Source organism: Temnothorax americanus, unplaced genomic scaffold (assembly GCF_048541705.1).
Source record: "Temnothorax americanus isolate GAGA-0224 unplaced genomic scaffold, ASM4854170v1 Scaffold9, whole genome shotgun sequence".
NCBI lineage: Eukaryota > Metazoa > Arthropoda > Insecta > Hymenoptera > Formicidae > Temnothorax > Temnothorax americanus.
The window spans coordinates 6,209,495-6,223,078 of record NW_027509812.1 but is presented as its reverse complement, the minus strand read 5'-3'; the positions used below and the strand labels follow the sequence as shown (position 1 = coordinate 6,223,078).

Genomic DNA, 13,584 nt, shown 5'->3' with positions numbered 1-13,584 from the left:
AAGGGTTCGACCCTTTCGACGCGTTTCTCCCTGCAGCCGTGTCTCGTGATATACCCTTTGAGTGATTACTGTACCGTAATTCACCGACAGTGATTGCTCGATTTAACCGCACGGAAGGAACACGTGCTGTAACATCTTGATCGGATCTGATCAAATTAACGATATTCATAAAGCGGAAATTATAATTCCGCAATTACCGCGATCTCCTGCCAGCAAGAATCAAACACTAATATACCGTCTATCTGTAAGCCCATTTTCGTCGGAAAAACATTTCAAACGCTTAAGTTTCTTTTCAATCGACTTATTTTTTTTTTGATATTTTGTCATTTTATCAAAGAGTATTTTTATTCCGTCGCGGAGAAATTAAAAGTCGAGAAAATATTTTTCCCAAATTCGACGGTCTTATTTGTGAGGAACCTTAGGTATATGTAAGCGACTTCGTAATATATAGGCGCCTGACACGTGTCGGCCAAATGGTCATACGTCTTTTCATGATAAACTGTTGAATGGTGCTGCTACATCCGACGTCCATATTTTTCGTTTCTTTTTCGCGTGACATGCTCGTAGTGGCGTAGTGCACCCAGTGAATTTCCAGAGACATGACCTATTTCTGCGAATTCATAGTAAATTACAAAAGTATTTGTGTTCTCTCAATGTTGATTCTAAACTATTGATATTTTGTAAGAGAAACGTTACAGGATCTTTGATAAAAAAAAAATGTATAGATCGTGTGCTAATTAATTTTTCGATTTAGATACAAACTTTATTGACAGGTCAACACAATGCGGTGTAATGAGATAGGAATAAATGTTAAATAACATGTCAGGGAATAAATATCGTAAAACTATTCCTACTTCGGCTATCAAAATATTAAACATATTGTTAAAATTATAATTTTAATGGTCACTGTTTTCTTGGGTCATTCTTAAATTCGATAATAATTTATTATAAATTTTATTATAAATTAAGTTTGTGATATATAAATTTTTATAATATCAATATACAATAATATATACATTAATATAATTTTTAATGTTTAATATATATATACTTTTATATATATTTAATAAATTTAAATTTTTTTTTTTTTTTTTACAACCATCTCGCGAATAAATATTCTCTCGATGCAAGAAAACGTTTATTTGTACATAAATATCAAAATGAACATTGCATGTAAAATTACTTCTAATTCATGCATATGTAAAATTGTGCAACTTTATTATTTATATCGTTGTCCGTAGAGGATACGCCAGAGAGTTGGTACAGTGCAGGCAGCAGCAGTTGTAAATGAAAGTGTCGGCGATAACTGTCGTCTCCATACGCAGAAGCAAGAGGCATGCATAATTGATGCCACACATTCATTCACGTTTCGATGTCTGTCTCCCGTTCGTCTCTTCTCGTCGATTCCTCAGAAAATTTGAATTTCCAATCAAGTTTCCGCGTCCCTCCAGGCACGGCAAGCATTCATGCTTAGCGTTGTCTCGCAAATCGAATCTCTTTGGGTGACGAATCTATCAGACAGCAGAGATGTATAGGAAAATCTATCCAGATAACAGCGTGACGCGTTTAACATAATATTTTTTTAATATTGTTCTATGAGACAGTATATAAAGTCATGCGCGACTCTTAGAGCGTCAGAGAGATGCGGGGCGCATCTCTGGCTCGACCGCGCTCGATAAAATTCCATAAACAACTATGTTTTCGCGATTAAAAATCGCAGAGAACGAATAAGCCGCACTAATCCCGCTTTCACGGTCGGTAAAGTCGCGGTATATAAAAGAGGCTCAAGGTTGTTTAACCGCGAGTGAAAGCCACGAGTCTCTGATGGAGTCTTGCGGCGGGACACGGAGCACAATGTCTCATCGTGCTCCTTTGCCACACGTACGACCGCGTACTTCGAGGCGAAACGTCACTGTAGTCTCGCTGCGGAGGATCGTCAGGACTGATCTTCCTGCTCGTAAGTGCTCCTCCGCGATTTCCACACGCGGTTTCTCGAAAGCAAAGGCGATTCCGCAGAGCGATAGTCGTTAGTCTCGAATGCGATTTCAACGCGTCAAGAATCTCGGCGATAACGGTGCGCTTACGTAAGAGCACGGATTTATGCCGTCGGCACAATTTGTTGACGGACATTGGATAAACGCATTTTGTGTGTTGAGTCGATTTGATATTTAAAATATTCATTCAAACAAATATGCGCGCGTGAATGTAATTTTCTGGTCTTGGTAACAGTTTTTAACTCTCTCCGTCACGCTTTCTCTCTTTTTCTTCTTTTTTTTCTGGAAAAAAAAGAGACAGGAAAATGAAATTAAATTCTCATACCAAAAATTCTTCTACTAGCGTATATTAAAAAGGTTTAAGCTTTCTGCAAGCCCTTTTCTGCCAATATTACTATCACGGTCACTTTTACACGACATAATGACATGATGATTGCAGTTAACGATAAATCCGTTAAAAATTAATCTTTTAGATAAGTCGTCTACTGAAACACGTTTCTTTTAATTTTAAAGATTTTTCATCGAAGAATGACGCAGTGAACAACTGCGATTGTATATATATGTCCGTAGCGTTCGTAATTACTTTTTCAAATTTATGCATTTGCACGAAATGACCTTCGCTCTGTGCAGAGACGGCTATATATAGGTGCGTGGCGCGAGGCGCAGAATTAAATCGCACTCTTAACTCAATATCGAGAAGAAAATGGAGTTTTGCTTTATATCCTTCGGGTCTAATCTAGTCTAGTTAGAAGAAACGAGCAACGGGACACAAGAAGCCTCATTTATTTCAATGTACATCGAAAGAGAGATTCCACGTAATTTTTCACGATAATCTCGCTTTCCTAACGTCGAGTCCGTATATAATCCTTGCGACCGCGAGACTCAGTAAAAGATTGCTTTAAATTCAATTCGTTCCAAAGAATTGGATGTGAATTTTGGAGTTGAACAGTGAATTATATCAAGATCAAGGGGGATACGATTTAGGTCCTCTTACGGGGCGAGGCGACGGCGACGGGGACGAGGGTGAATCGCGAGCCGCAACTGCGCAATGATACGAATTGCGCGTTTCGTGAAGAGGGTGCCGGCTAGGTATGGCGAGTACGCAGTCGCGCGGGATTCCCCGGGAATCGGGTCTTTCCGGGTCTGCGACACGGTTTTCCCTTACTCGGTTCACTTTGGCGCCCGTGCTGTAGTCGACAACGCGACGCCGACACTCACGGACTTAGCTCGCTCGTTCTCTCGCAACAGGTGACGGAATCTCGACTGACCGGGTTTAAAAGGCGAGAGTGATCTTCGACGAGGAGCACCGAGCATAGCGGCTGCGACCTCTTTTCGCGTGTAGACGATCTCGTGGGATCCCCGAAGGAACAGAGTGGGAAGGGATACGCCAAAGGGGTTGCGAGGAGTCGTCAAAATGAGTGTCGAGGACGCCATCAATTACTCGCCCAACGAGGAGGAGGACTATTACGCTCTATTGTCCTGCGACGAGTCTTCTACGGTGAGATTTTAGCACGTTGAAGCGAATTTGTTGCGCACTGAAATTTGTGTCCCCGGATATGAACTGATCGCTGTGACAATGTATAGCATTTAAATTACATGCCATGTTGACATTTGATATATATATATATATATATATATATATATATATATACATTGTTCATAATATTAAAAAAATAAAACTTAACAAAGGAGAGGATTACTCGATATGCGGTAGCAAGGCGAAATCACACCTCGTTAGAATTAGAGATATTCTTTACCTTTATGTTGGTTCTGTTAGATCAATCATTATTGTTTAAATGGAATTAAATCTGCGCATCTTGTGGAGCGGTTTGTTGCCTTGCGAGAAACGTTTGCTTCTGAATTATTCAGGCTACGTTGCATCGTAGATTATTGGATAATTAAGTCAAGTTTATCGTTTCTCTTCGCTTCCCTACATACAAACAGGAAACTTTAAATTAATTAGCGTTCGTCAGCTATTATAGTGCATTCGGAGTATTCTAGCTGCAATTCGAAGAACTTATTTCAGGTGAAATGTCTTTCAAATAGAGAATCAAAGATAATTTTCACTTCTTAATTCGCTATGAAATGAATGCATTATTACTTCTGTCGATCAAATCGCACACGTAATGTAGGCGTCGACCAATCAAGCTTTTACGCTCGAAATATCCGTATCGGGAAACGAGTCTATCGCGAAAATTGTATTTACAAAGTAGAAGTCAGATAAATGGTCTGGTACATTTGATATGAAATGTATAATAAGAGAAAATGTAAAGATCATACGTTCAGAAAAATACTGTTTAATAATTTGACATCTTAATTAATTGAAATAATTAAAAAAGTCAATTACATAATTAGTTTTAATTAAAAATATTGTTGAACACCGTTGTGCAACAATTACTTACTTTGCTTGTTGATAGGAATTTAATTTTTAATTATAACTGTTATATTTCTATCTGTTACATCAAAAATGTCTCTACAGTTTCATTCAAGATCTAATATAATCAAAATATACAATTTACAAGTCAAAATATGAAATTCACAATTTTAACATCTAAAAGTTTTAATTGTTTTAACGCATTTACCGTGGCTTTTTAACGATGTACATGTATATGAAACTAATTTTTTACATCTGTCCTGAGATGATTAAATTAAATGTCGAGATGCTTCTGTAATAATTAAATCCCAGAAGGTATCTGCAATTTAAACTCTCCATTAATTGAATTCTCGATCGACACAATTAGGCGTAGTCTCTCATCTGCTTCTAGTTTACGGTATGCTAAAGTTGTGCACAACAATATTCGTGCCGAAATCAAATCACATCTTCGTGATACACGGAGCGTGAGATTGTTATGACAGGTTTAAACGCCTACGTTATTTTATACATCGTTTTCTCCAAACCAATTACAATGAAACATTGGAGATGCACGAGAAAATTATATTCGTTGCAACATAATTCGAGCTTATTGAAAATTTACGGTTTACACATTTTTTAACACAATTTTTTGTATTTATTTGATTATGCACCTTTTTATTAGCAATATCATGATGGATAGGTCGTTTGCCTTTCTTCTCTTTAGTTTACGTTTTGTTATCTCCATCGACAATTTTCGATAAGAAAATGTCATCCCTGGTCGCGATATATCGCGTTAGCGTCTTCGTGATATATCGTTTTCATCGGCAAGATACTACGTTGTGTTATTGCAGACAGCTGAGATGGTTGAGAAAAATTAATTAAATATCAAAGTATTAAGTACAGCGAAAATGATTAGATTCGAGAATGTCGAAACTGTGACCTGTTCTTTCTACATAAGTTTTATATTTGTAATTAAAGTTTAAAGTTTATTCCGTCATCTCGCTGTAAAAAGTAAATTAATCAATTTAAAGTTTAATAAGTTTAATATGTTGTGCACCCCTCTCTCAGATTTGACATTTAACTATATAATGCGTATTTAAATCGAAAGGATAACAGAATAGCAGGAGAATACATAATTCCGAAATGAAAGATTAATCTCCATTTTCGTAATTGAATGCTCTTTAGATGGTTTACATTCCATTTTAAAAATTAGGTCGAGCAAATTACGGCGGAGTATAAGGTATTAGCTCTACAGTATCATCCGGACAAGAACGACGGTGACAAGGAGGCCGAACAGAAATTTCAACAACTAAAGGTAAGCTTCTCGCACAGGCAAAAGTTAGTTGATTTTAATTAACTTCGAGTCTAATTAATTTTGCTTGAAATGCGTAAGCAGAGGGAGAACTTTGACGGTTTGTTTATATCGTAGTACGCAAAAGAGGTTTTATGCGATCCCGAAAAGAGGACCAATTACGATAAATGGCGGAATAGTGGTATCAAGATCAGTTACAAACAATGGCTCGGCATGAAGGAGCATGTGCAGCAGGTGAGGCGCAATAATTGATGCAGCTATTGTCAATTTTGTACGATAAGCTGCAGTTTATTACAGTGTGATTTGTTCTTTTTCAACGCATGTTGGAAAAAGTTAATTTGTTTACACGCGCAGTCATGTTTAATTGAGCGAGCTTACAAAACGTGTTGACGATTCTCTTTTACAAATTCATAATTTTAAATAGCTGTTATAAAACTCGTTTGAGAAATGCCGAAAAGTAAAATTATATTAAATAGTTTTATATTGATATAAAGGTAAAAAAGAGGACCATTGAACATATTTTGATAATCTATTATATCGATCGTAATAATTTATCTCATATATAGCGGAAGATGCGAGTTTATTGTACGAATCTGCAGTCTCTTCCTGAGCATTTCTTCTTCAAATTGTAAATTGTTTTACTAATTTGTAATAGATTCTCTTCCACCGAAAATAGAAGCACTGCTATGTAGCGATTAATAAGGGTCCAAAGGCCTATAATTTCGTGTTACCTATTCTGTGAAGTTAACCGAATCTCGTTCTGTTCGCAGACCATGCACTGGAGCACGCCGAAGACAAAGGACAGAATGCTGCCGGATACGACCGAAGAGGCAGGTGGTTCACCATCTCACCTCAAAGGTCATCCTACAAATGCGCACAGGAGGGCTTCGGAGGGTGGTGCCACGAATCTCTACTACCGTTCGAGCCACGGGGTCCCATTCTACCAGGAGTCCAACGAGGTCGTCAGTAAGTTTCGCAATTACGAAATTTAAAAGGTCCCCAGCGTAATTCTCACCGGAACCGACTCCATTGTACCGGATGCCCTTATGACAACAGGAACATGTTGCATTAGACAAATATCTACCACCTGTATATGAGTGTACGGGGCGTTGGTCGAGTCGCATTGGCGTGTACAGCACATTCGCGTACTTCGTAAAATGGCGAGGTGAGAGAGAGAGAGAGAGAGAGAGAGAGAGAGAGAGAGAGAGAGAGAGAGAGAGAGAGAGAGAGAGAGAGAGAGAGAGAGAGAGAGAGAGGCGCGTGAATTTCATCGCTCGCCGTCGAGCAATTTGTTATGTTTTATACCTTTCCGTTTACATGCAACTTCGCATCGAGAGATCTTTATTGTTTGCGTCACCACGTATTAAGTTGCGGACGTGACGGTCTATCATCGATGTAGCTTCGACAAAACGATTGAACGATCGTACATACGTATTTCTTCGAAAAAACTTTGCGTAATAAACGTTTGTACGATGTTCTCCATCTTGGAGAAGCGCTTCGTCGTTCGATTATTTCATCATCGTTCACGATGCATGTCAATTCGATTCAACAAACCGCTCTGGAACACGTGTATACGTGCTCGCGATCGCGCGCACGTACATGTCGCCTTCAGATTTATATTTTGTTATACTATACTAAGCACGACGAGAGGAAAAGGATCGAGGAACGCGGGAAGAGGACGTTTGACATTGTTTTAAACTCCCTTTCTGAAGTCTCCCGATTAAACGTCCGACTGACCGGTTGGAAATAATGTGTAAGTCGAGTCTCTCTCGATCGCGCATTCTATGTGTGTCTCTTGATCTTACGAGATGTTTAGCGACAGAAGTTAAACGGTGTAGTGTCAAGGACAGTATAGTTTTATCTGTGATCCCGCGAATGAATTTTCCGCTAGTGGTTAACTGGTCGTTTTAATCGTAAACACATTGGTAGGAAATACTTGAGCGTCTGCTAAAGGAAAGTGCTTTTCGTGAATCCACGGACGGAATTTCATCGTCATGATTATCGGCAGTTCAAGTATTAATCAATGCATAATTGGTTTTCATCGCAAGATTAAATAGGCGACCGTCGCTTACGATGGGAGTAACTTACGTTTCGTCGACTTTAAAGGCATCGACTTTAAATGTCGCGTATGCACAGTGCGGTTACAAAATTGGACGACCGGAATTGCAAAACGACTGAATCGAAATCCCGGACCACAAACGTTGCAAACGTCGAGTTCACTAGATATGATGTTTTAAAATGAAAAGACGTAATAACTAAATATATAGCTCTCTATCAGAATGTAAGATAAAGATATAAAAGTAGAGGTAGTTTATATTAAAATGTTATATCTAAAATGTAATGTCTATATATATTATTATATATTTTGTCGAAATAAGTGTTGCTATATCGATTTTGTGAAGCTGTCCTAGGCATTGACGTTTTCAACGTTTCTCTCCGAGGACTTATTCGATCGACTATTATCGTTACGACACCAATTCAGGGATTCAATTCCACGGAACGTTGGGTTAACGTTTTGCGGAAAAGCTCAAGTATTTCTTTCCATAATGGAGCAGATCGACGATGGCGCACTTGTACCTGTGTCCGATGTCAAACGCAAAATACGTCATTCACCTCCGACGACAATTGCGACGGCTCTCCTCCGTTTTGTTAAATAACGACACGCGCGTGGCCAATTAGCCGCGTTTTGCTTCTCTAAAACCGGGAGTTGAAATAACCGGCGCGCGGTTACGGCGACTCACTTTTCGACGCTCTGTAAGACAAAAGAATCTTACGTCATTCTGAGTAAGGAGAAAGTTATTTTCGTGTGCGTTTGCAGCGTCGAGGCGTGAACTTGCCTGAAATTATTTCGGCTTGAACTTCCGGGAAAAACAATAACATTCTCGATAGATTTTCGACGAAATAATTTTTCCGCGCATCGCACTTTTGCATTCCGACGCGTATTCGCGTCTTCTCTACATTCGATGCAGCAGTCGAAACAATTCGTCGGTGAATTGCGTTTGGCATATAATTGAGAATGCCTATTTATATAACCGATAATTAATAATAACTTAGTGACAGTTAATCCTGGATGTGTCGATGTGTAATCTTACAATAATGCGATAAGCGTTCTTTTCTTGGGGAGCTCATCTCTCCGTTTAAATACATTAACGGCGTCATACCCTCCATTTCCTCGCTAGGTATTTCCCAATCGAACGCTTTGTATCTAAATATCCACGCAGCATGAATCAGAGCTGTGTTCGACAGTTTGACATCGTTAAATTTTGGAAAATAAAACCCAAAGCTAAAAATAAATGACGAAATTAAATCAACTGAATAATATACGGACGGGAATATTTAGATATAATGTGTTCTATCTGGAAATAATTAAATGCAACTGCAAGACGTTAATGACGTCGAGTATCTACGTCTTGCCTGAATCGATCGATCTTCCATCCCACGAAAATAATGTGATCTTCCGCATCCTTCGTCAAAGTCCAAAACATATCACGACTGGTCCATTTCGTCTTCCCGTTTTGTCTTTGAATTTCGACACGGAGAAACTCGACAAAGGTTTATCTTATCCGTGCGAAGATATAGAAGGATGTAAGCGGAGTAGTAATTGAAGCCGTTGGGTAAATCGAGGGCCAATAATGGTTAATAAACGGCTATTAAATGCCAATGGAGAGAGGCAAAATCAATATTACCAACGAGTCCAATGACATTTTTCCATCTTAATTTTAGACTATCAGGTTAACTCTTTTTTTTTTTAAGGGGATACATTCTTTTGACGGCAAGGATATATACGTCGTTACGGTAATGTAATTATAAACTTTTTTTTCTACAAGTTCTTTCCGGATGAGTGAAATAACGCAGTGATTTTTTTTCTTGGTGATAAAATTAAATTATCGAAAAGTCAGGTAAGGTTTTCAATTTCCCTACTTGATCCTAAATGTTACGATTCGCGGAGGGGTCCGTTCTTGATTGCAATTATTAATGTCACGAATACGCAGAGCCAATAAAAGGAAGCAGGTCAAGTCGTTAATTGTTTATTTTGTCATAGTATCGAATTACTGATTGATTGTTCGAAAGAGAATACTTTTAGAATCGAGAAATAAAAAAGGAATCGCAATAGTGTAAAAGAAGTAGAAGAAGTAAATAAACAAAACCAAAAAGCTGGAGAAAAAGAAGAGAAAAAAAGTGGGAAGAAAAATATAAAATTGTGTGACTTACATATGGGACGGACACTTTTCGAGATATCGCGGACTCGAAAGCGTTCTTTCGCTATCGCTTCCATTCCTCTTTCAGTTTTCTCAGACTCTTTGTTGGGAGACCTAAGAAAATATCTTGCTGTGCTCGACTTGTCTCCCTATCGGCTCTGTGCAAGCCTGACATTAGTGCGCGGTCAATCGAATTAGTGGAACATAAGCGTTCGCTGGCGCTTCGTGAGATTCGCCGCGCGCGCGATCGATCCTTCTCTGGAATTGCGAGACGGCGGACGCGCGGCTAAATTTAATGAAACTGCAAGCGAGACATATCCGCGACAAGTGAATCGCGAGTCTGATTACGTTACAGAATACAGACCGACGCTGTCGAATCCATCGTACATCTGAATTCATCTAGAAATAGTGAAAAGGTATTTTCCAATTTTTCAATTTTCACATATTTCCGATGAACCGTCTCGAGAGCGAGACTGTGCAAAGGATTATATATATTGTAGTTTCGACTTATTCTTTAAATGCACTTATATATATTGTTTATGCGAAATATGAATATAATATAAATTTAAATTAATAGCTCCTCGGTGTAATTTGCCGTAATGACTGACGATATAAAAGAAATATTTAATGTGGACTTTTAATATCCCCAATGGTCTTTCATATTTTTTACACATATTGGGGACGGTGTTTGTCAGGAGATTCCTTCGCGAAGAAATTGAGATTGAAGTTTTATCTGAATAAAAAGATAAAAATTGGATAAAAGTTGGATGAGCAAGTCAAAAAAGTTTTAATCTCGCCGCGACAGCGACCAACTTTAGATTAGGTAAAACGGCATAACGGCGCCGTTTCATAAAATTCCTCCAGTTTAGTTCGACTTCTTTAAGCTCTGAAGAATGTAGCAACTAGGTCGATCAGTCGTAAAAATAAATGAGGAAACAAAAAGTGTAGAGATCGAATCTTGCCTTGTGGCATTGGCAATGATATGTCTCTGTGTTAGAGGAAAGTAGGAAATATTAATATTTATTGGAAAATATTAGCATAATTTTGCGCGTACGCGCGCACGGCAGAGAATAATATTTAAATCGGTAACTCGACTCGGTCGTTATTCCCTCATTTATTAAACGAACGAGATTGATTACGAGCACGTTGGAAGTAACGTTGATCAAAATGGATGAAGAGATCGTTGGTATCCAATCCTAGCAATCTTTTAATACTATTATGTTATAAGAAGTTCCGCGATGACGGAAAGATTGCAGGAGCTTCCGCGCGCGCTCTCTTGAGAAGTTTTCCATTTTCTATAAATACAAGACGAGAAATGGTGCGGCCGACCGTGGCCGCTGCTGTCGAAAGTCTATTGGACCACCCTGTACATGTATATCTATATCTATATTTTTCTAGACGGGCCCGTGGATTTTGGCCTGCGAAACGTTGTTTACATGACTATATCATACATACCTATTTGTCGTTTACGATTGACCTGTCGCAAACGGCTGAGGGAAAGGTCGAAGTCTGTTCAAACGCCTATCAGTATGGTGCTCACGATCGAAGAATCCGATACGTCCCTTTTACGTTACTACACGTGCGTTTACGACACCGTCATTGGATATAAGACGGAACTTTTCCCTTAAGAGGAAAATAAGAGGAAAAGTTTATTCTTCTCCGGAGGATTTTACGATCAATTGAAGATTTGAATTTCAAACCGTGTGCCAATTCCAACACAGACAATTATTTACAATCGGGTATATCTTTATCTATAGGTATATGACAGAATTTTACATTATATTAAAGAATACCAAACTTTCGCTTTGTATTATAACCCATGAGGAGAATCCCCATATCACATGCGCGCATATAATCACTTACTATAATTTTTTTAAAGAATTCTGGAAAATTTATGATTTCCCAGAATTTTTGGAGTTAGAGTGATTTAAAATTCAAAATTTAAAAACAAAAGTTATATTAAATGTCGTTCTTTTTTAGTTTTTGACATCATTTAACAAATGTTTAAAGTTGAAGGCATGTTGTACATAATGTACATACATCAAGTTGTTGAAAATTTTCCTTGCTTTCGCATTTGTAAATGGCAGATTATTAGTGCCTCTTATTAGTATAGTCAAACTGATTATATAACGCTAATTATGTTATCCAACGTTTGCAAGGAAATCGATAGCTCTCTTTTACTTCAATGTCCACGGCTAATGATCGTAGTTATCAAATGCTTTGAACAACTAATTACAAAAGCATAAGATATTATATAATAGCGAATCTTTTTCTTTCTATGTGTCGATGAATTGACGTCACATAAAGATATTGTGATTATCAAATCTTGATTGCTAGTTTCACGTTAACTGATCATAAAAAGCTGATCGTTGACTGATCATTAAAGATTAAAGATTCGCACGTGTGATGTAATTTTAGTTTACATGTCAATTAATATCGCTGCTGTATAATTATATACGGCAGATACAAAAGTTGGAGTACAAGTTATTAACTAATAAAAATGTTTGTTAAAAGTGATGATTATTCAAAGTCATAAAAAAAATTTTACTATTAAAATATACAGGAAATAGTTTAGTCAACCATGTGTTCTGCGCAACTTACTGATTGGAGAACAGTATTTTCGATCGTTCTCATGAGTCGTGCAAGTCTCTTGTGTGCGTGGCAGTATGAATGAAATTATAGATTGTGTAAATGTCTATATGCAGTTAAATGCGTAACCAAATACATATGTTGTATATTCGTCTCGTGCTGGTCGACGCGGCGATGTATTACTCTCGTACCAATAAATATTCAATAAATGTGTTTAATTATGAAATGTTTCACACTTTAATAACTTTTAATGTTTAATTATATTTACACGATAATTATTATATACTTAACATAAATTTAGGGCATTTCGGAGTCAATATGTGGTACGTACCTCGAACCTTTTTCACAGAAACTAAAATAGATGTAGATTAACAATATTTTTTCAGTTATTTCATATAATATGTATTTTTTAAAACATTTATGAAATTATTTTTGTACATTTTTACAATTTTTACTGTTTTTAATCGTATTTCTCATGCCCTTTTCATGGTCTAAAGGTGAAAATATATCGCTTTATGTAACACAGATTTATAATCCTGTTTGTAATAATAATTCATCAATCTCATAACGTGATTCGTTAAGCAAATTAGCCATTTTCAGGTTAATGGAATAATGTTACAGCAGCAATGCCGATAATTGTCAAGCTACAGGTAACAAAGTGATTATTGTTTCATCCCCTGTTATGCTGCTGCACGTCCCTTAACTAAGCGGAATGAAAAGTAATGTCTCTCAATATGTACAAATATTTTCGGCGATTAAAACAAAAATTAATGTTTGAAAAAGCAATTAAATGATTTACATTTTACATCTAATTGAGAGAATCTACTTTTAACTATGAAAAAAAAATCATTTAACAAAAGATATCTACAACATATAAAATGAAATGTTTGATAATGTGAGATGGCATTTTAGACAAAGGATCCCGTTTTTCTTTTAGCCTTTTTTTTTAATCTACGTAAAAACTTGGAACAACGATGCAAACCCGCTCTGCAAAAACGTAGAAGCAAACTTGCAGATAGTTATTGATTTGAATAATCCACGTTGTTCTTTCAGCTCGTTCCCGTTTTTTTTTTTACTGTTATCCACTATTTGGCATATACTGTTTTCGTAAGTTGTACGAGGAACTCTGTATTTTCC

General features: G+C 37.3%; 1 protein-coding gene and 1 long non-coding RNA gene across 2 annotated transcripts; one reads left to right on the top strand and one right to left on the bottom strand.

Moving 5' to 3' along the window:
• Positions 1-964: 964 nt before the first annotated feature.
• LOC143908180 (uncharacterized) lies at positions 965-3,251 on the bottom strand. Its single transcript, XR_013260049.1, has 3 exons — positions 3,160-3,251; positions 2,085-2,276; positions 965-1,511 (listed from the first exon to the last, which is right to left on the bottom strand). It is a non-coding gene; the product is annotated as an uncharacterized LOC143908180 (long non-coding RNA).
• Positions 1,803-12,673, top strand: Jdp (DnaJ domain-containing protein). The gene is made up of 5 exons (XM_077425595.1): positions 1,803-1,957; positions 3,243-3,492; positions 5,561-5,662; positions 5,777-5,893; positions 6,430-12,673. Exons 2-5 carry the CDS (start codon positions 3,409-3,411, stop codon positions 6,649-6,651), a joined length of 525 nt encoding a protein of 174 aa, XP_077281721.1. The 5' UTR covers positions 1,803-1,957; positions 3,243-3,408; the 3' UTR covers positions 6,652-12,673.
• The last annotated feature ends 911 nt before the right edge of the window (positions 12,674-13,584 follow it).